Source organism: Furipterus horrens, unplaced genomic scaffold, assembly GCF_987537825.1.
Source record: "Furipterus horrens unplaced genomic scaffold, mFurHor1.1.pri manual_scaffold_11, whole genome shotgun sequence".
NCBI lineage: Eukaryota > Metazoa > Chordata > Mammalia > Chiroptera > Furipteridae > Furipterus > Furipterus horrens.
In genome coordinates, this window is record NW_028327181.1 from 34,025,263 (window position 1) to 34,049,215 (window position 23,953).

At 39.4% G+C, this 23,953-nt stretch overlaps 1 protein-coding gene across 2 annotated transcripts in view; it reads right to left on the minus strand.

Annotated features, from left to right (window-relative positions):
- TBCEL (tubulin folding cofactor E like) overlaps positions 1-23,953 on the minus strand; it is a 54,592-nt gene that overhangs the window by 16,659 nt on the left and 13,980 nt on the right. For both annotated transcript variants that reach the window (XM_090291909.1, XM_090291908.1), the window contains exons 2-7: positions 23,344-23,485; positions 21,559-21,698; positions 11,579-11,760; positions 10,071-10,327; positions 7,353-7,479; positions 5,365-5,481 (exon numbers count right to left, since the gene is read on the minus strand). In XM_090291909.1, the coding sequence (XP_090148035.1) occupies positions 5,365-5,481; positions 7,353-7,479; positions 10,071-10,327; positions 11,579-11,760; positions 21,559-21,698; positions 23,344-23,476 (956 nt within the window). In that variant the 5' untranslated portion in view covers positions 23,477-23,485. The remainder of the gene's footprint in view (positions 1-5,364; positions 5,482-7,352; positions 7,480-10,070; positions 10,328-11,578; positions 11,761-21,558; positions 21,699-23,343; positions 23,486-23,953) is intronic.

Consider the following 23,953-nt stretch of genomic DNA (forward strand, 5'->3'; position numbering starts at 1 on the left):
AGGAATGATGAAAACTATTGTAACCCTTGTTATCCTTCAACCGTTCTCCGTCTACAAGCACTAAGAGGACCCAGACAGCACTTCATTCTCCAAGGCCTTAAAAATACACTAGTGAGTAAAGCACTGACGTCTTCGAAAAACACATTCTAGGCCAGATCAGGCAGGCTGCCATTTCCATTGCAAGAAAGAAGGAAGACATCGGGCTTTGGTGCCTACAGCCACTAGTGAGTGAGAAAGTAGGCATAAGCAGGCAGCGGGGCCACAGTGGGAATTATATACATGTGCTTACATGGACTTGCTTTCTCATCCTTTCAGCTACCCTATGTCCTTTGATGGCAGCGTTTAATCCATTCACACTGGACGTGATTATTGATATGTACTCATGTATTGCCATTTTCTTTATAATTAATTTTTTAAAAATTCCTTACTTCTTCTTAAAGAAGTCCCTTTAATATTTCCTACAATACTGTTTGCTGCTAATGAACTGTTTTAGCTTTTTCTTGTCTGGGAAGCTCTTTATTTCTCCTTAACGATAGCCTTGCTCTCTAGAGTAGTCTTGGTTGTAGGTCCTTACTTTTCATCACTTTGAATATTTCATGCCAATCTCTTCTGGCCTGAAATGTTTCTGTTGAATAATCAGCTAACAGTCTTATGGGGCCTCCTTTGTACATAACTGTCTTACTCTTGCTGTTTTTAATATTCTCTTTGGCTTTATCCTTTGCCATTTTAATTATGATGTGTCTTGCTGTGGGTCTCTTTGGGTCTATCTTTACTGGAACTGTCTGTGCTTCCTGGGCTTGTGGGTGTTTTCCCTTTACCAGGTTAGAGAAGTTTTTAGTCCTTATTTCTTCAAATCAGTTCTTGATCCCATACTCTCTTGCTCTTCTTTCTGGTAATGTGGATGTCATAATGCTTCATGCTCTCCCACAGGTCCCTCCTCATTATTATTTTTTTTCTTTTGTTTCTTTGGGTGTTTCCTGCTACCTTGTCTTCCAAATTGCTGATTCAATCCTCTGCTTCAGCTAATCTGATGCTGATGCTTTCCAGTGTATTTTTCATTTCAGATATTATATTCTTCATTTCTCACTGGTTATTTTTTATGGTTTCTATATCCTTTTATATGTTTACTATCTCGTTACGTTTTCACTCAGTTCATCCATTTTTCCCCTAAGTTCCCTGAGCATCCTTATAACCATTGGGTCAAATGCTATATCTGGTAGTTGCTTGCTTCCATTTCATTTAATTCTTTTTTCTGGGAGTTCTTCTGTTCTTTCATTTGGGGCATGTTTCTAGGTCCCCCCAATTTTGGCTGCCTCTCTGTGTTTCTGTGTATTAGGAAGATCTATATCTCCCTGTCATGGTAGGGTGGTCTTAGGTAGTAGGTGTCTCGTGTGGTTCAATGGTGCTCCAGGACTGTTCCTTGGGTGGGTTACATTAGCCCTCCTTTTGTAGTTGAGTATTGATTGCTGTTGGCCCATCCTGTCCATGGGTGGATTTGACCCTCAGGTTGGCTACGAGGATTGACCTCAACCACAGTGTATGAACTGCTGTGCAAGAGCTGATCTCATTCAGTGAAATTCAACCCAGCAGAATCTGGTGCCTACTAAGATCTCCCTTTTGGTATTCGGCTTGAGAAGTTAATTGGGTTGTACTCTGATATCTCAAGGTAGCCACTGGGTGTGTTAGTTCTCAGGTCTCTCGGAAGGCACTCTGGGGCATGTCAATGTCAGACACTGCCTGTGACTGGTCCTGGGCTACCTGTTTGGAGCTACCAAACAATCCAGTTTGTGGCTGCCTCTGCTGGGCCTGGGTGCACATGGAAACACCCAAGCTCCATACCAATTTTGGCTTCCACCAGTACCAAGGCTGGAGGCAGGTCAGCAAAAGGCCCAAGGCACTCGAAGATAAGTTTCCACCTGTGGGCTACCTGTTAGGCTTAGTCCCTGAAGGAGCCACAGGTATTATGCAAGTTATGTGAGGCAGGTTCTCAGTGAATCACCAGGTAAGAGTGAGTAATGTTTACCAGGTTGATACAGATTCAGTCTTGGTACCAGTGCTGCATCTGAGACCATTAAACAGAAGTCCCAGGGTCCACTAAGGCCACTTGCCATTGGCCTGAAGCCTGTGAACCTTTGTGGTCTTGGGGAGTTTTCAGGTAAGGCCAGTGGAATTCATCAAACTAAAACAGACCAAGATGTGGATGTGTGGAATAAGGGCCTTACACAAGAATGGTAGTGCCAGTTGGGGTGCGTGGTGGGCAGGCTGTGGGAAAATGAACCTCCTCAAGAGCCTTCCAAGAAAGTCTGCACCACAGGCCTAGGCTGGCTGCAGCCAGCAAACTCCTCTACCAGGCACAAGCTTGGCAGGGCAGGGCCAAAGGTGGTCAGGAAAATGGGACTATTGTATCCACTCAGCCTGAGTATATGGAGGGAAGAGTGCTTGACCCAGGGAAGATAGCGTCTGTGGGCTGTGTGGGAGACAGCATTGGGATAAAGGTGGCTGTCTCTTTAGCCCTCTCCTTGAAGCCATACAACCCAATCTCCTCCTGTATGACTTCAGTTTGCTCTGAGCTGTCTTCCATCTGCTAAAGCCTGGGGTAAATGGCTGTGAATGAAATTTTTCTGTCCTGGCCCTTTAAAAGGGTGACTGGGTTTCTAGCGGACTCCCACCTCATCCTGGCAGACGGAATCCCCACTGATTTTCAGAGCCAGATATTATGTGGACTCCTTTCCCCAGCACTAGATCTCCTAGCTGGAAACCATGGTGTGGGGTTAAGACCTGCTACTCCTCAGCGGTCACCTTTGCAGATGAGATAACCCTTCCAATTCTCAACTACAGCGTGTGGATGCGCTGCCCTTCCCTACTAGTCTCAATGTGGCTTCTTCTGTAAATCCTTGGTTATGAGACTTCTGTTCAGCTAGTTTTCAGTGGTTATTCAAGCTGATTGTTCTATGCTTTAGTTGTAATTCCAGTTTGGTCCTGGGAGGAGGTGAGTGTACCTTCCACCTACTCCAACACCATCTTGGATCTCCAGAGGGGTAATTAAAATAGCTTGACTGTATGCATCTTTTGTAGTAATCAGTCAGACTGCTTAGGATAAGAATAAATGGGTAATCTAATTTCAGGGACAGTAAAATCATCTGTACAAGGAATACATGAGAGCAGGTAAGAATCATTTTTTAAAAATGTAACTGTGGGGAAAAGATATATGTATAGATATTGAGTGTGAAACTGACAGACTACAGCAGATATTCTTTTTGCTGAATTGTTCCTTTTTGGGGAAAAGTCCTAAGTCTGCCTCACTGCAGAAGCCAAAGCAAAGCAGATAATCCCTCTCCTTATCTCTTGGGAAACAAGAGTATGAGCACATGCCTTAAATATAGCCAATCAATTGGTCAGATGCTATTTTTGACCCCTACAGAATGAAGTAAAGATCAATGAGAGATTATTTTCATGACTTAGGGGAGTATCAAAAGCCACGACACAGCTGCAAGTGTCCAGCACTGCAGTGTCTAGATGTGACAGCACCAGCAGAGAGATGTAACACACGAGCTAAAACTCTGGCTGTCCTCGTCTCCTAGTCCTGCAGCCTGCCTAACAATCCTTTTAGTTTCTCAGTACCCTTCCAACAAATTCTTTCCCTAATTAAAGATGGTTTCTATGACCTTTTTTCAAGAACAGCAATTAGTATCGAGACACAGATGCCCTTTGGGACACTTATGCCCTCAGAGACAGAGAACAATTCACTGTATATATATACACACCCACCCACACCCACACTCACCCACCCACACACACACATCCTTCTGCAGCAGATTGGAAGTCAGATAAACTATAATGGAAAACTAGGATATTTAGTTCTTACATTAATATGTTAGTTTGAATCAAATGAAGGTATAGAGATATTAGACCATTTTTTACCTAAAAAAAATTTCATGCAGTTTAACCTAATATTTCTGGGTTGTATTAAAAGGTATGGTAATGTCTATTTCTCTCTACTTGGCTATTCTTAGCTAATTTTAAAAGGTTACCTTCTATTTTTTTCCTTTTTATTGAATTTATTGGAGTGACACTGGTTAACAAAATTATACGGGTTCCAGGTGCACAATCCCACAGCACATCATCTGTATAACGCATGTGTGTTCGCCAGCCTAAGTCAAGTCTCCATCCATCAGCCCTATCCCCCCAATATATTCTTCTACCTCCTCCCACCCCCACCCCCGGCAATCACCACACTGTTGCCCTTGCCCATGAGATTTTTGTCCTCTCTCTGATTTTTGCTCAATGACTCCACCACCCCCACCCATGACAGCTGTCAGCCTCCTCTCTCTGAGTCTGTCTCTGTTTTGCTCGTTAGTTCAGTTGTATTAAAAGGCACGGTCATATCTATTTCTCTCTATCTGGCTATTCTTAGCTAACTTTAAAAAGTTACCTTCTAAATCCTTACTTAATTTGTCTAATATTTTTAAAATGCTTAGGCTTTAAAATTCTATTGGATACTAATAATACCACAAAGTCTTTTTATGCAACACTGACTGAACCTTACAGGATGCTGACACCTTTAAAGTCTACAAATAATAGAGAACTTTGGGGGAAAACGGCTATGTTTAGTAAGAATGAATTAGAATCACAGAAATTTGTAACCAGAAGGACCAAGTGATTTGACAATTCAATCCTAACCTGTATCCTGTCTGTCTGAAACTCCTCAGGTTAAATGGGATTTCATATTGTTCTTAAAGTCATTGGAAAGTATATAACTACTTGGGTGACTGAGTATAGTTACCAATACCTAGAAAACTGTTTTGGAAATACTTCTTTCTTTTATATTTACCTATATGATACCTGTCACATTTCCTTTTATATTTACACAGTATTAAAGGTAGTTCCTCACCAAACAATATATATTAACTCTTCATATTCTTACATACTAAATTTCTTTAATATTTCCTGGAGTCTGTTTTCCAGTCCTTTTTGCATATTCTCTAAACGTAGTACACATTTGCCAAATCTTCCAAATTGCAGAATGTAGTTTATCCTAAATGCAGATGCAATGTGAAAAAAGAGACCAATGTGGGGCACAGGGAACTTATCCCCCTGGAGAAGAGGATTAAGAGGGGTCAATGATATGGAGCATGGAGTGGGAGCGACGAGAAGCAGTCAAACACTTACCCAGTGCGAGGAAGCAGAAATACACTGTGGAAAATGAGATAAAATTGGTTTGCTTTTGTGTGTCTTTATTTCTTAACCTATCACCATATCCTCTAAGAGGGTCCAATAATAAATTATTAGATTTTGCTCTATAAAAAAGTTTTAAATTGCTTTAATACTTGCTAAAGTGTTGCTAAAGTAATGAGGCATTTTTACCTGAATGGCACTTCTTCCTGTGGAGCATCCACATAGTAACGAATAAAAAATCTCTCAGAATCTTCTCGCTCACTGTCTGTAACAACGCTGCCATTGAGTTTGGAAACTGATGGCAGTCTATAAATAAAAACCAAAATAAGGACATCTTAAGATATTTAAAATATTTAGCTTTGGAAATAAAATTATTGATTTGAAGCTCATCTTAGTTTCTTGAAAGGGCAGCTCTGCTTGAGTGTAACTACTGACAAACTAAAGTGGTATAAAACAAAAAGACGAAAAATATTTAAAGTTTCACTTTTGTGTGAGACACTAACTTTTCATTATTGTAACTCATTTTTCAGTGTCCAACTTAAACAGAATGAAAGCCATATATGTAATTTTAAATTCTCTAGAAGCCATATTTTAAAAAGTAAAAATAAAACAGATGTACTTAATTTTAACACTATATTCTATTTAACCTAATAAATGCAGCATATAATAATTTCAACCTGTAATCAAGACTAAAAAGGAGCTAATGAGATACTTTACATTCTCTTTTTCATATAAAGTATTTGACATCAATGCATATTTTGCATACAGGACATTTCGATTCAAAGCAGCCATATTTCAGGGACCCCACAGTCACACATGGCTAATGGCATCAAAACAGTAAGTCTACAGAGTAGCCAGTACAAAGGCTTATATGCTTCATGAATTAATTCATTATATTTACAAAAGAAGTATGTAAAAAACAAAATACAAGACCTACTGCATGACTTACTCCTCTTAGAAGAAAAATATGCTGAAACTTACTTCTTCAGTGAGATAGTAATGTGTATGTTAACAACTGGAAAGCAGTAAAGATCTGCTAGGTGTTAACTGGTCAGAAAGATCAATGCCCTGTTTAAATGACCGCTCTAACTTTAGAGAACCCTAAACCCATTGTTTTCTCTTTTCAGACTACTGTGTATAATACACAAAGAGATCAAATCAAAGTTCCATGGCCCTTTACATCTTAAGCCTAATATTACTGCTACTAAAGGCACATATAAAAATAAACTCTCATGGGCCATTTCAGTAGTCTTGGGAGTCTGAGACAGGAAAGACATGGAGTCAAAGGAAGATTACAATACAGAAGTCATAGCTATGCTGATCTACATAATAAGAAGAAAATATAAATGCTGCTCTTTTAAGTTTTACACTAATGAAACAGCCCTATTTTTAGGTATTTACATTTTTTATATGTTTAATTCAATTTTTAATTTAATTTTATTTTTTTAAGTATATTTTATTATGTTGTTACAATAGTTCCAATTCTTTCCCCTTTGCTCCCCTCCGCCCAGCACCCCCCCATCCCCAGCAATCCCACCCCTCTTAGTTCATGTCCACGGGTCATGTCCACACAAGTTCCCCTGCTTCACCCCTTCCTATATTATTCTTAAAAAAAAAAAAAAAAAGATTAATTAATTTTTTATAACAATAAAAAATAACAATTACCCCCTCTCAGACTTAAGACCCTCTATAATCTTATAAAGGACAATGGGCGAAGGTCTTGAGCTCCTCTAGCTGCTTCAAGCTGTACATGTCACTGTCCTACCTACTCTTGGGTCCAGAAATCCCTAATAAGAGTAGGGGTGTAGAGGGGAGGGTGACCTTCCACATAACGACTACATTAATGAAAATAAGGACAACTGATTTCCTATTGTATCTAGTTTTACTTCATAACCTAAAACAGAACTTCAAAAATTATAAGTATCAAAAAGTTAAAATAAAATAGATTTTGAGAGAATTTTGCAGTGGTCTTGGCAAGCCAACTACATTTCACATTTGCCTCATTCTGCTGCATTTCCTTCCAGAATTTCAAGCTATAAAAGGACCTCCTTCAAGCATAGTCTGCCCGCAAGTTAGATCCATTTGTCATGCGCGCCACCCTAAACTGGGCACCACTCCTAGAATGAGATACCAAGGCCCCCAAGGGGTAGAGAGGCAGAGTCACCAGGACAACAGACCTGGCTATTACCAATTTCCTTCGTTCCTCGGTGGTATATGGCTGCAGAAGAGGGATTCCCAACAGTCTCACTTCTTCAAGTTTGGGGAATGAATTCAGTTTGTCAATGTCTTCCCAGGACTGCAAACCTAATTTGAGAAATATAGTGTTTACATAAATTCAAGAAAGGACACAAGAAGATAAATATAGCAAAAATGACTTCAATTAATAATACGTGAAATGTTAAAATAATTGTAAACTAGTTGGAGATCTTGAACATTTTTATCCAAGGAAAGAATGGAACACAGTTAAACTGCATGAACACTTCCTTATGGTCTCTTCTGCCCTGTGGTCAGGAAGAGACCTCTGCTCTCCAGCATCCACTCTTCTGCTCATTCTCTACCCACATGGCTTGTAAAGGGAGTGACCGGTGGTTTCAATCAGCAGGATGTATGCCATGACCACAGGAAAGTGATGTGATTAACCTATTCATCAAGTTATAGCCTCACAGAACATAAATATTGATCAGAGTCGACACTGTCAGACTCAGATTTTTACCAAACAAATTCTAAAATGGGGCAAGGTCAACAGAACCAGAAACTAAATATTATATCTCTTTCATATGGTCCTCATTCTGGGGACAGGGAAAACACTAAAAAAATTTAAAAGAAAAACCTGAACTTTTAAGCAAAAAGAACATGCAACTAATTAAGTTTAATCCTAAAACAAAACTCTTCCTATAGCTGCAAGCAAATGCATCATCCAAGTCACTACTTGACACTGGTAGGAACAACATTCCTGTAATAATGATGCTGGTCAATTTTACAACACATTAAATCCATGTCACAGAATGCAGTCCCTTCCTAGTACTCTCAGCCTTCAGCAATGGTAAAGGCAGAGGCGCAATTTCTGAGGATTCTGGTGTGTAACCATCCTCTTCCCTTCTAAATGGCATCTCCCTCTAGGAGGAAAAACAAAGTCAGCTCAAAGGGTGACAAGTGATACAACATCTTCCTTATGTAAGATGCTAGTTTTTAAAACTTAGCTCCCTCGCTTATAACCTCTATGGTGAATTCAACTGTTTTGTTTTTTTTCCAGCTGTAGGTTATTTTTAGTTATGCAATTGTTTTTAAAAAATAGGCTGAAAGATGATGTCAAGAGAATGAGAAGAAAAGCCGCGTAATGGGAGAATGTATGTGCTACGGACACATCTGATAATGGACTGTTATCCAAAATACACAAACAACTCTTAAAACTCCACAATAAGAAAATGAACAACCTGACTAAACAATGGGCAAAAGTCTTAAACAGACACCTCACCAAAGGAGATATATAGATGGCAAGAAAGTATATAAAAACATATTCGGTGTATGTCATTAGGGAACTGCAAATTAAATCAACAATGAGATACCTAGTAGAATGGCCAAAATTCGAAACCACGACACCACCAAATGCTGATGAGGAAGTGAAGCAACAGGCCCTCTCAATCCTTGCTGGTGGGAGTGCAAAGTGGTACAGCTAGTTTGGAAGACAGTTTGGCAGTTTCTTACAAAGCTAAACATGCTCTCAACCATTTGATCTAGCACAATTACCCTCCTTGGCATTTACCCAAATGAACTGAAACTTTATGTCTACACAGAAACCGGCACATGTAGGTTTACAGCAGCTTTATTAATAATTGCCAAAACTTGGAAACAACCAAGATGCCCTTCAGTTTGTGAGTGGATGGGTAAACTGGGGTCCATCCAGACACTGGGCTACTACAGGTTGAGTTTAAGAGACCCTAAGGGCTATAAAGAAATAAGCTATCAAGCCATGAAAAGACATAAAAGAAATTTAAGTGCATATTATTAAGTGAAAGAAACTAATCTGAAAATGCTGCATTCCAACTACATGATGTCTGGAAAAGGCAAAACTATGGAGACAGTCGAAAGACCAGTGGTTGCCAGGGACTGGGCAGGGAGGGAGGATAAACAGGCGGAGCACAGAGGATTGCCAGAGCAGTGAGACTGTTACGTATGATGCTACAATGGTAGACACATGTCATTATAAATCTTCCAAACCTATAAATGCACAACAGCAAGAGTGGACCTTAGTGTAAGCTATGGACTGTGGGTGACGATGATGTGTCAGTGTAGGTTCCATTGTACCAAATGCCATCACTTTGGTGCAGGATGAAGACAGTAGGGGAGGTTGGGCACGTGTGAAGGCAGGGAGCATGCGGGAACTTTCTGCTCAATTTTGCTGTGAATCTAAAACTTCTCTAAAAACTAAATTTTATTAATTTTTTTAAATAGGCTAAAAGTAGTCACTCTTGCAATACACAGAATTAGGTGGCAACAAACTGGCAGCCAATTACATGTATAAGTACTACAGAAGGAAAAAGAACATTGGAAAGGCATAGCAGGTGGGGATTCCCTAACCTAAATCCAGACAAAACGGTCTAGTTTATAATTCCTTATGTTCTCTTTCACGCTGCCTTTCATTATTCTCTCTCAGTCTCACTCATTTCAGAGCATGACCCCTTTGATACATGTCGGGTAAACAGCTGATGTGCTGCCATGCCCCTCAGCTTAGGATGAGGAAGGCCCTAAACACAGACATCGACAGGCATCTGCCTGTGGCTCCCACAAACGCGTCCTATCAGAAGGCAGGACAACAGAGAAATGCACTTCCACTGGGTCTCATGCATAAGCGCCCATCAGCTCGTGTGCTGACGGAGAGCAAGCCCGCACCTCACCTGACTTGTGCAGGCTGATGGAGCGCAGGCAAGGAAACAACCTGGCCAGCGAATCATCAGGCTCCTCAATACCATTCAGACGATTGTTGGCCAGGACGAGGGTATCCAGAGAAGGAAACATGACACCTAACTTCCGAATTTCCGTCCAGTCCTGCAGGTTGTTGTCTGTTATGTGTAGGAGCTTCAGAGAATGACAGCAAACGGAAGGACAAGACACTGTTTCATAGTCATTAAGGCACAGGAAGAGTTCCTCCAAACTGCAGAGAAAAAAGGAAACGTTTCATTGTTTAAAGCAGTTAATTTTCTACTTTGTATTTATTTTCATTTATTCAAGAAATAAATAAGTGCCTACTGTGTGTGAGACTCTCCTAGGTGTTGTAGAGAAAATATAAAGATCTCTTCCTGAAGCTTAAAATACAGCTGGGAATACAGTGGAGAAACATATAACCAAGTACTAAATTAATTTTGTGCTTAATTAAGCACTACTAACTGTAAGTACAGCAGTATCTCACATAGGAATGGAATTACGATTATAGTTAGAATAATCAGGAAAGGATGCAGAACCTAGAAAGAGGGGCATAAGTTGAGAGAAGACGGAAGAAAATTCCAGAAACAACATGAAAACATATTTAGAATATAAACACTACCATTTACTGAATTCCTACTATGTGTCAGGCCCTATGCCAGGTGCTTTATAGACTGTACTTCCATTTTTGCAAGGTAGATATAATTATGTGCATATTATAAACAGGGAAATAGACCTCAAAGAGGATCATCAGCTTATCGAAGGTCACATGATGAGAAAGCGGAACTGGGATTTAAAAGCTCCTTCTCTGCATGTTAGAGGAAACCAATCCCATTGAGTGACAGTGAGACACTAAGATGGATTAAGAGCAAATTCTGGGGTGAGAACAAATTCTGTATGGCTTCACGAATGTTCATATTTATAGTCAAAGAACCTACTGCTTCATGTAGTTCTTTAAACTACTTCCTTTTAACATTATGCATATTCAAAGATATATAGAAACAAACAAGACATTTCTAAAGTGACAAAAGTATAATTTCTTGCTTAAACTACTAAAAATAATATCAGGTTCATTTCCAATGAGGCCAGCTATGTACTTAATCATCTCCATGTTAATATAGTTAGAGATACTGTGATTTTTTTCCCCTCCTACAGAAAAGGGTGGAGGCAAAATTCTGAAATCAGGTAATCAGAAGATTAAAAGGGAGAAAGGCTGGGTTGATCTAGAATGATACGTGCTTCTCAGGGATATTTTCTAGCCAAAGAATGACATATCCCATGTCCTGGTGTTACTCAACACGGAACAAGCATTTCAACCCAAGTGTTACCGAGTTACACTCACACCCTCATTGTCACCACTTCGCTTGTACAGCCGCCCTCCATCACAGCGGCACTCTAGCATTTCGGAGGTGGGAGACCAGCCAGAGCTCTATGTGCTAACACAGATGACCACGCAGCCCCCCGTCACGCTCTCTGGGCTTACTCTGGTAACTCCTGCAGTAGTGTGTGGACTGTCTCCCAAGAAGCTTTGCTGTTATTGAGGACAAGTTTGCGAACCCCCGAGAAGGACCCAGCACACGTTCTTTCTAAAACCGACAAATTCAGAGGGTTGGAACTCAGGTTTAGAAACTCCAACTGAGGAACATTTGACACAATTTTACTGACCTGGGGAGAAAAAAGAAAAGCATATCAGGCAGTCATTAGAGGTTGTAAACAGCAGTCATGCTCAAAAAAGCCTGAGTGAAGGGGTCTCCAGGCAAAGGGCCATTCACATTGGGGAGTTCTATTTACTGACAGCACCCACAGAAGGGCATACATAATTTCAATGAGTCTTGGCCAATAACTTAATCTCTTTCTATGAAATAGTGTCATAACTGAAAAATAATGGCACAAACAAGATTTCCCTTATTGACTTTGGCTAGATTTTTGATTCTGTTCTATATGATATTCTTCTTGACGAATGGAGAAAAAAAGTTTAGATGACATTTTAGGCTACAAATTCCTGAGAGCTGAGAATGGGTCATGAATCCTCTGAATATCTCCTTCCTTCCATCCTCATTACAATTTTAAGGTTTAATTAAAACTTTTTTGAAGACCACAAAGTAACAATTCAGGTTTTCAAAACTGACTACATAGCCACAATCACTTAGAAAAGTTTCAGATTGGCTCAGAGATGTACCAAACTTGAAAATATATTGGCTAAAAATATTAAGAAGTATCCATAACTCCATAATAAAACATGATCATCAATTTAATGGTTTAGCAAGAAACTTGGTAGAAAAAAATTTTTTAAAGGAACTCAGCATTACTGACCTTAACTATTTGATTTCGATAATACTAGTTTCTTTCATAGATTATTTCACTACATTCTCAAAGCAACTTGCAAGATGACTGATACTATTTTCATTTTAATAAATAAAGAAACTGAGTCATAGATGTTAGATAAAGCCTCAGAGTCACAAAAGCCAAATGCACAATTTAAAAATCAGAGCCACTGTTCTTTCCAATATACAGTAGTCCCCTCCTTATCTGCAGTTTTGCTTTTTGTTTCAGTGACCCACAGTCAATCAGTCTGAGAATATTAAATGGAAAATTCCAGAAATAAAGCAATCATAAGTTTTACATCAGGTGCCACTGTGAGTAGCATGATGAAATCTCACTCTGTCCTGCTCCTTCCTACCCAGGACCTGAATCACCCCTTTGCCCAGTGAACCCATGCTGAATGCACTACCTGTCCCCACCTGTTCATCGGTCACTTAGTAGCCATCTTGGTTATCAGATCGACTGTTATTCAAGTAATCCTTCTTTTACTTAATAATAATGCCGAAGCACAAGAGTAGTGATGCTGTCAATTTTGATATGCCGAAGAGAAGCCATGAAGTATATGTATGTAGAGATAAGAAAACAGTATATACAGGGTTTGGTACTATCAGTGGTCCAGGCATCAACTGGGTGTCTTGGAATTTATACCTTGGGGATTAAGGGGGACCATAACTAGTAAATTATAAATATAACCAGAAAAAAACGAGAACTAAGCTTAAAGTAGTATAAAATAAATGCTGGAAGCCCAGTCAATGCACAAACATCAATGTCGTAACTAACAGTTATGAGAACAAAAGCACAACAGAATAGTTTGCATTGGGTTTTGAGTCAGAAAACCTGTACTCAAACCAGGTTCCAACACTTCCCAGCTGTGGGCTTTGGCAAGTTTCTTAACTGTTTCACATCTCAGTTTCGTCCACTGGAACACAAAGAAAACGGGGCCCACCTATTTCACAGAATTGCTGGTAGGATTAAATGAGATGTGTGTGTAAAGCACTTAACAAAGTGCTGTGTTCACCTCTTAGAAACTCGTTTCCTTACCAACTGCCCCACAGGTATAAATTCTGAAAGCAGGGCTAGGACTTCCCTAGTTCACCCCAGCACAGGGGCACTTAGCATCCGTGGAGTAACTTAACGGTACAGAATCATTCAATAAATGCAACTGTTACTAATGTGAGTTTAGTATGAACCAATATCTCAATCCTGGCTGTATGTCATACCCTACTTATTTTATTTAAATGTCATATTTAAAACCACTGGTACGATTTCAGAAACACACTGATTCTCAGGATCCACTCTAAACGACTGGATCAGAAGCTTCACGATGACAGCTGGACAGCTGGTGCTGTTCAGAGCTAAGGGTAGAAATAAAAATAATCTGTTCTTCGCATCACACTTACTGGGTATTGTACAGTTCAGAAACTCTAAAGTCAGCAAGGAGATTAATTACAAGAGGGTTCAGAGAAGTATGTCAGAGGGAATGGTCCTCACATACATCATTTCATCTCTTCCTCCCGCTAACCCTTTAAAGCAGTGGTTCTCAACCTTCCTAATGCTGCGACCCTTTAATACAGTTCCGCATGTTGTGGTGACCCCCAACCATAACTAAAGCACACTGATTAACCACAAAAACAATATGTAATTATATATGTGTTTTCCGATGGTCTCAGGCGACCCCTGTGAAAGGGTCGTGCGACGCCCAAAGGGGTCGTGACCCACAGGTTGAGAACCGCTGCTTTAAAGTGATACCATCTTTATCTTCACTTTACAAAGGAAGAAACGGGCTGTCTTTTAGGGAAAATATACTAGGCTTCAGTTTACAACGGAAGAAATTCATACTAGACTGCACCTTACTCTCCTGCTGGATCAAGCATTTGTGTCATGCATGGCTAGGATTTGGAGTTTAGTTTGTGGCCACAACACAGCTCAATTGTCCATGCTGGGATCAACCCTCTACTGCATCCCGCCATCTGAACACCAATGATACAAAGGGCTTTCATACAGAAGGTGATAACCATATATGTTTATTTCTTCTAAGGGAAAAAAACATGGAAGAATTCTGCTTCCACTACAGCACGACGGAACTGCTAGTTACAGTACAGCCTCAGTTAAATGAAAGATAAACCCTTTACTAACTGCCACCCTCCTATCTCATTTTTGTAATAAAGAGCAAAATACTCAAAAATTGGTAATTTAGCCCTGGTCAGACAGCTCAGTTGGTTAGAGCATAGTTGCAATAGGCCAAGGTTGCACATTCAATCCCCAGTCAAGGTACAACAAGAAGCGACCAATGAATGCATAAGTGAGTAAAAGCAACAAATTGGTATTTCTCTCTCTCTCTCTCTCTCTCCCTCCTTTAAATTAATCAATACATTTTTTTAAGTTGATAATTTAAGTGTTTTTTGAAACAATTTCTGGGACAATTCCCAAAGCTAGCAGATATCGATGTAATCTTTTTCATAGTCTGCATCTACGCTACTGTCCAAGGAGAATAAAGATTTAGAATAATGACTTATTAGCCCTGGAATAGTCCAAAAAGATAAAATTGGACTATAGTCTAATAATTAAAGCAGGAAAAATAATACTCATTATAAATAAATATTTTCATTAAAAGGCAAACCTAGAAAAATATTTTAGGGTAACCTTAATAAGATTCTGAAAAATATAATATTCATTACATAGGTAAACTTATTTATGACAGAAAAGACTGACATTCAGTAAGTTTCCAAGGCAGTATACTGACTTCTCTTTTAAATCCTAAAAGTAAAAAATAAAAACAACTTCTCTAGCTGGAGTGAGTTGAGTACCTTCATGTGCAGAAACATGGAGATGAACTGAGTCTCCACAATTCTGTGATTCAATAGGGGGACCCTGTACTCTGGCTTCTAAACAGAAATTATAGTTTGAAGAAAAATGAGAAAAGCATTATAAGACAAAAATCTGTAATTTATACCCAAGCTATTCTCTATCTCACTTTGCAGTTAATCTCTCCCTCCTCTCCACTACTTGGTTTAATTTCTTTTATAAAATGGTTTTGATAAGAAAGGCAGGAAAAAGGAGATACCTTGGGAAAGGTCAGACTGAAATCTAGTTAGATGAAAAATCAAGTCAAAAGCTAAAAAATGCATGTTTTTAACACAAAGATGAGCAATTTTAGAAGGACAGAAACAAATCTTTGTCTTTCCCCAATGTATTATACTTCTTACTCATATTTATCTTAAGTCTCTAGACACAGAGTAGCCAGTAGTTTAAACTACAAAAGAAGTTTCTCATAGCATTAGTGATCATTTGAAACACTAAAAGAACAAATGAAATGACTTTGCTCCACATTGCTATGTCAAATACTGGCTGAATAAACTTAGTTAGTGGACAGAGACAAATGATTTTTTTGGTAATTAGATATATGGCTGCAATGGGGTTGAAAGTAATGTCTTAAAACCATGACCTATGAAGTTTTTCTGGCTTGGCAAAGAGTTTAATCAATCCTAAAAGTCGATATTCTTCTGCTGTCAGTATCTCTCTGTGTTCTAATATGTATTCTAGAAGACTGGGATAAACTACATTCAAGGCTAAGGACAAAATATAAAGCAACAGTGGAAACAAAAATAAACTGGAAAACACAAACCCAACTACAACAAACATTGATTTGAAAACAAACTATATAGAGCACACACATATAAGAAGACACAAAGTAAGCAAAGAACAGACAAATGTGACCTTCTGGCTATATATGCCACTGTGGTCTGAAACATACTTAAGTGCAGATTTTTGTCTAAGTAGAGGACAGGCTGAATTACTTAGTGTAAATTGTGTGCTGACCCATACTGACACAAATTATCCTTCTGAGGTAGCAAGTACATCACTATTAAACTATTCCCATCAGTTAGAAAAAAACCTATGTGCGTGGTCGAAATATAGGTCAAAGCACAAAGCAAGACACCTTCGTGTAATTTTACACTCCCCAAGAAACAGTTAGGAGAATCAGCCTGTGAACACAGGCGCTGAAATGATTCCAAGGAAGATGTGGTCTGCCTGGCCACCCACGCAGGTCAGAAGTGTCAGCAGAGGCTTGGCAGTGGGACAGCTACTGAAGCTGTGGGGGAGGCTCCCAAGGGAGTTCGTTTTGCATCTGTGCAGTGTGGACAGAGCACCTCAAAGGACAAAAAAGGCGCAGATCCTAATTTGTTAAACAGTGAACTAGACTGGTTGTTTAAATAAGTATATCAATAAATAAATACATGTACAAATAGTTTTTTTTTTGTTTTTTTGGAACAGCATAATAAATTCGCATATATTAACAAGTCACAAGAGAAAAGCAGAGTTACCTACAAATGGGTGCCTATAAGATTATCAGCTGATTTCTCAAAAGAAACTTTGCAGGCAAGAGGGGACTGGCAAGAAGTATTCAATGTGATGAAAAGCAAGGACCAATAACCAAGAACACTCTATCAACAAAGCTATCATTTAGAATGGAAGGGCAGATAAAGTGTTTCCCAGACAAGGTAAAGCTAAAGGAGTTCATCATCACCAAGCCATTATTATATGAAATGTCAAAGGGACTTATTTAAGGAAAAGAAGATCAAAACTATGAACACTAAAATGACAACAAACTCACAACTATCAACAACTGAATCTAAAAAATAAAAACAAAATCCAACTAAGCAAACCAGAATAGGAACAGAATCATAGGTATGGGGATCATTTGGAGGGTTATCAGCTGGGAGGGGGAAGGTAGTGAAATGGGGAAATGGTGCAGAGATTAAGAAGCATAATTGGTTGGTACAAAATAGACAGGGGGAAGTTAAGAGTAATATAGGAAAGGATGAAGTCAAAGAATTTATATGCACGACCCACGGACATGAACTAAGGGGGGGTGGGATTGCTGGAGGGAAGGGGGGTACTGGGCAGAAGGGAGCAAAGGGAAAAAATTTGGGGCTACTGTTACAACATAATCAATAAAATATACTTAAAAAAATAAAATGACAGCAAACTCAGAACTCTCAATAACAGAATCTAAAAAAATAAAAAGCCTTGGCTGCTGTGGCTCAGTGGATTGAGCACCGGCCTGCAAACCAAGTGACGCTGGTTCGATTCCCAGTCAGGGCACATGACTAGGTTGCACGCCAGGTCCCCAGGTGGGGCCATGTGAGAGGCAACCACACATTGATGTTTCTCTCCCTCTCTTCCTCCTTTCCCTTCTCTCTAAAAACAGATAAATAAAAAATAAAATAAAATAAAGTAACCTTGTTAAAAAAATAAAAATAAAAAAGAAAAGAAAAACAAAAACAAACCAAGCAGACAACCACAGTGAAAAGAGAATCATAGCTATGGGGAGCAGGTGTAGGGGTGTCAGCTGGGAGGGGAAGAGGGGAGAAGAAGAAAAATGGTGTGGGAATTAAAAAGCATAGCAGGAGGGTGCTGAATAGACAGGGGGGTGTTAAGAACAGAAAAGGGTAAAGTCAAAGAACTTATATGCACCACCCATAGACATGAACTAAAAGGAGTGGGGCTGCTGGAGGGAGGGGGGCTGATGCATGGAGGGGAGCAGAGGGAAAAGAAACTGGGACAACTGTAACAGCATAATCAATAAAACATACAAAAAATAAAATTAAAAAACAAGTCACTTAGACATCAAGTGACATGCCTCTCAAAGAATCTGGTAATCATATTAATAGAAATAGGAATATAACTGGGAGCAGTTACCAGATTAAAAGACTATGAAATAAATACTATAAGAAAAGCTGAATCAAACTAGGTTACAATACATTTTTCTTAACGAAAGCTATCTTATAATTTGTATAGCATTTAGGAAAAATTGGGACAACTGTAACAGAACAACAATAGAGAAAAAATTTTTTAAAAAAAGAATTTGCATAGCATTTAACATCTACAAAGTATCTCAATGATTCATTTCATCAGCAATGCAGTCTTACAGATGAGCAAACAGATATACTAAAAAAATGAAGTGAGTGAGTTTCCTAAGACCACAAGAAGGGCTGAAGCAGTGATCTTCATCAATCCTTAAGATACCATCAGAACTAAGAAGGAATACAACTACTTCAAAACTAGAGACAACCAGAAGTTTCAGAAAATCGAGCTGCATGGAAATCCAACAAACAAAGATATAAAGGAGAAATACTCATCCAGACAGGTAGGAGGGATGGAGCTGGGGCAGAGAGGACGCGGTGTGGTGGCGGCAGCAGCAGCAGTGGCAGCGGCAGGCCAGTGGAAAGTGCAGTCACACGTTTTAAAAAGTTGGGAGGGACACCTGAGGCATGCTTCCAGCACCAGACCAGACCGCACAGCTTACGGTCCTAGCACTGGGGAAAATAAAGCCTCATTGCTTTTGACTGTGCAAACCAGTGGGGGTTGGGGCAGAGGAAGAAACTGCCGGTCTCTCAGCAGAGTCTGCTTGTTTAAAGAGCCCCCACAGTCCTAGAATGTCTGCAGACCCACCTACTCTGGGAACGACAGCCAGGGCAACAGCTAGAGGCACCCAACCCATATGAAGTGGGAGAAGTGACTGGAAAAGGGACAAGTGCCGAGCAAGCGGCATTGTAACCTCTCAGACCCCTCCCCCAAACACAGTGCCACAACGTGGTGAAACGGGTTGCCCTGTACTGACAAATACCTAAGGCTTCGCCCCTTAAAACATGCCAGGAGCAACAGCTCTACCTAAGACACAGCGGCAAACAAACACAGGAACCTGTCAAGATGAAGAGACAGAAAAGTATGGCCCAGAAGAGGGAACAAATCAAGGTTCCAGTGGGAGAACTAAGCGACGAGGAGAAAGCCAACCCAACAGACACAGAGTTCAAAACACTGGTGACAAAGATGCTCACAGGATTGACAGATATGCTGAAGTATGGCAAACGCATAAGGGAAGAAGTGAAGGCTATGTTTAAAAGAAAAACCCACACAAAACCAGTGGTGAAGGGAAGGAAACCAGGGTTCAAATAAATGGTTTGGAACATAAGGAAGAAATAAACAGTCAGCCAGAACAGAATGAGGAAACAAGAATTGAAAAAAATGAGAAGAGGCTTAGGAACCTCTGGGACAACTTTAAACATGTCAACATCCAAATCATAGCGGTGCCAGAAGGAGAAGAGGAAGAACAAGAAATTGAAAACTTAAGTGAGAAAATAATGAAGGAAAACTTCACAAATTTGGCAAAGGAAATAGAAATACAAGTCCAGGAAGCACAGAGAATCCCAAACAAGCTAGACCCAAAGAGGACCACACCAAGACACATCATCATTAAAATGTCAAAGGTTCAAGATAAAGAGAGAATCTTAAAAGCAGCAAGAGAAAAAAAAGCAGAGTTACCTACAGAGGGGTGCCTATAAGACTATCAGATGATTTCTCAAAAGAAACTTTGCAGGCAAGAAGGGACTGGCAAGAAGTATTCAATGTGATGAAAAGCAAAGACTTACAACCAAGATTACCCTATCCAGTAAGGCTATTATTTGGAATGGAATGGCAGATGAAGTGCTTCCCAGACAAGGTAAAGCTGAAGGAGCTCATCATCACCAAGCTATTATTATATGAAATTTCAAAGGCACTAACTTAAGAAAAAGAAGATCAAAATTATGAACACTAAAATGACAACAAACTCACAGCTATCAACAAATGAATTTAGAAAATAACAAAATCCAACTAAGCAAACCAGAATAGGAACAGAATCATAGGTATGGGGATCATTTGGAGGGTTATCAGCTGGGAGGGGGAAGAGGAAGAAATGGGGAAATGGTGCAGGGATTAAGAAGCATAATTGGTTGGTACAAAATATACAGGGGGAAGTTAAGAATAATATATGAAAGGGTGAAGCAGAAGAACTTATATACACAATCAATGGACATGATCTAAGTGGGGTACTGGGCAGAGGGGAGCAAAGGGGGAAAAAATTGGGACTACTCTAACAACATAATAAAATATACTTGAAAAAGAAAAGGATACAATCATTATTCATTAATGAATTCCACAAACATCTGAGCATCTCATGTGCTGGGTGCTAATGATGAAAAGACCAAGTCCCTACCTTGAACAAGCTCAGTCTAGCAGGGAACTGTCAGTGCACAAGCGGCCACAGTCTACTGCCATGGCCCTTTGACAGCAGCACAATGCAGGCACTGAGTACTGGCTCCACCCATGGGATACCGGTGGGAAAGTTTCACAGAGGAATGGCCACTTGGACCAAGTCTTGAAAGACACATGAAGAGGGCAATAGATTCAGAATGAATTAAAAGCAAGGAAGCCTCTCATGTCAAAAGTTTATCATGAGCTTTAAGAAAAAGCAAGAATTCAAAATGAAGACAGCTTTGGAAATCCCACTGCCAAGTTCAGACTTCAGTTTCTGTGCAGTGAAACACAGCTAACAGACTTCAAACAGGAGAGTGCTATAATCATATTTCATTTATTCACTGTAGAAGAAGCTTAGAGGAAGCAGAATAAACCTGAGGCAGGATAACCCATTAGCAAGCTTTTCCAAGCAAGAAATGAGAGCTTAAATTAGGGCAGGAGAACAAACCAAGGAGGAAAAACTATTCTTTCCTTACCCTTAATTAGGTAATGATATAACTAGATAGGTAATAATATGTATAATAATAAGAAATAATAATACTTTTATTTGTGTACTTGGTTTAGAGTTACTCTGACGTCAAAAGACATCGGTTATGTTAAACCACCAAAGAGACAATAAGAAAAAGTTCTAAAATATTTGGAATAAATTTCAGTAACAAGAATATTTTTATAATCTTTGTTTCAACCTCAAGTAATTTTTATGTAAATTTATAGTAATAAATGTTGAAGTAGAAGTAGAGAATAAGTATAGGATGTGTAAACTAGTGAAAAAGTAGAAAATGTAATGCCTTGCTAGCAGTCTAAAGTTCTGTAGTCTTATTAATCTTTTGATGCCTGGAATAAAGTCTTTTGGTGCTTTTCACATTAATAAACAAATCAGCAATAACCAAGTCAACTGAAAAATTACCATAAGAACCACTGAAGCAGTCACTTATCTATCTCAAGACATACAGACAACAAGAATCTCAAGTGAAACTCCAATTCAGCAGAATACTTAACGAGATAAACTATACAACGATTATAGCTACATTTCACCAAAACGCAGCACTATAAAAACTTTACCTCATGCCAGTCTTCAAGTCTGTTGTCAGAAAGATCTAGTTCTGACACATGAGCACAGAAGGCAGCAATTTCTTTTTCATCTCCCGCGCAGGTTATTCCGCAGCTGTTCAACACCAGTACACTTGGGAGGTTGAGGCGGTCTGAATCACAGGAAGAACACAACACTTTCTATGTCAGCCTAATTCTTGTCTACAGGAAGCAAAATCAAATTTGTGTGAAATTACACAAGGACCTAGAAAACACAGGCTATGACGCAACCCAAGGGTTCTGAGTTCTAAATGGGGACAGTCAGACGCTAACCAGGATACAGTTCGGTTTAAGAATGAACCCGGAGGGGATGAGTGCTGCTGGAGCAGTGCCACCAAAGTGCTGTCGGCTTCACCTCCCAGCAGGACTGTGTGCCCATCACCCATGCTATCATCTTGCCGTCTGAACAGTAGAGCCTCATGATTCATGGCTGACCACCATTATCTTCTTGTTGGCCTTAATTCTTTCCTTTTAAAAAATTTATTTGAAAAGTATCATTCTGGATAGCTCTTTTCTCTCTGTCTGGTATGTATTTCCACATTTTGCTGCCTTTTAAAATTACCTCAAACTACTAAAGATAGTTTCTGTTATACTACTTCTGTTCTACATGTGTCAATAAAATCACTCACCATCTCTAATAGAGAATAAACACGAGAATTCAATCACTCTTTCCCTATTTGGGATAAAACAAGGATTCACAAAGGTAATATTTATTAATGAAGGCCTCAAATTACATGATTTTTTCAAACTTAGTACCTATCAATATCAGACTTTTTAAGAATGGAAATGGATCATGAAAACAAGGACTAAGAAAGAAGCCCACTTCTTCCTGTCACTCCTGTTTACGTAGAGTGATGAGAGCTACATCAAGAAATAAAACACACTCAGTAATGTTTGGACATAGGAACGAAAACACTGTTTAATAATAATCTCCCACAAGTACAAAGAACTTAATGTTAATACAACATTAAGCTAAAATGTAAGCAAAAAACACAGCCTGCACACTCCCAGTGGTAGATCTCTGCTCACATCATAATCCTTCTTCCAGATGGTCTTTATGGCCTCTAATCAGATTCACCATTCATGAAGGGTTAGTTCAAGCCTCACAGATTTGAACCCTTTTCTGATCATATTAATTAACTCTCTTTTAAACTTCTTTCCCAATCACTGCGCCATTCATATGGCTCAGCATAAACTACCTTGTGTTATACTTCTGTAAATGTGACTATCTTGTAATCCAATTAGGCTGCTAGACTGCTAAGAGTAGAGTACACTTTGCAGTATCTTGTAGCCTACAATTTCCTTGAAAGAATATGTATTTCAAATATTAGCACTCAAATGTTGTTCTTGCCCTTTTGAGTGCAACTAAAGGGCACTTTTGGCCCTGCCGTGACTGGTGTGGCTCAGTTGGCTGGGTGTCGTTCTGCAAAGCGAAATGTTGCGCATTCAATCCCGGCTAGGGCACATGCCTGGCTTGCAGGTTGGTCACAGGTCCGGGTACTACGAGAGGCAACTGATCAATGTTTTTCTTGCTCATTGATGTTTCTCTCCCTCTTTTCCTCTCTCTATAAAAATAAATAAAATGCCATTTGGCCAATCAGAAGCAAAACAGTTCCTTTCATGATTAAAAAATTTGAAATCATGACAAGGGAGAAAGACTATTTGACTCATAATTCAAAATAAAGAAAATCATTTGTAAACAAGGTAATATTCTGGTTTAATGTTGCTAATAAATGTTGCAGGTCCCATCTTTCTTACCTTTCATAGGAGAGCCCTGAGGTGTAGCTTGGACGTGGACCCCCATCCCAGGACCACGGCGGTAAGGAAAGTTTTCAGGACTATATTTTTCACATAATACTTGCATAAAACTCCTTCCACTAGAATGATCCATCTTCCTTTCCTGAAAATTACACAGGAAACCAAGAAGTCATTGAGATTATTTATTATCCAATATAAGAAATATTTATTAAGAACCAATTATTGCCCTGACTGGTATGGCTCAATGGATTGGGTGTCATCCCCCAAACTGAAAGGTCTCCAGTTCAAATCCCAGTCAGGACACACTCCTGGCTTGAAGACCAGATCCCTGGTTGGGGGCCCGTGGGGAGGTCACTGATGCTCCTCTCACACACTGATGTTTCTCTCCCTTCCTTCCTCTCTAAAAACAAATAAATAAAAATGTTTTAAAAAACCCCACAATTATTTACAAGGCACTAGACAAGGTGTTACAGACACACACACAAGGCATGGTCACTAACCCAGGGCAAGCATTTATACTTTGGTGAGACCTTCTGACTTAAGGTAGGCTACGCTACAGAGAAATGACAGCATGCAGTACAGTGCAGAAAAATGACAACACAGGTGGAAA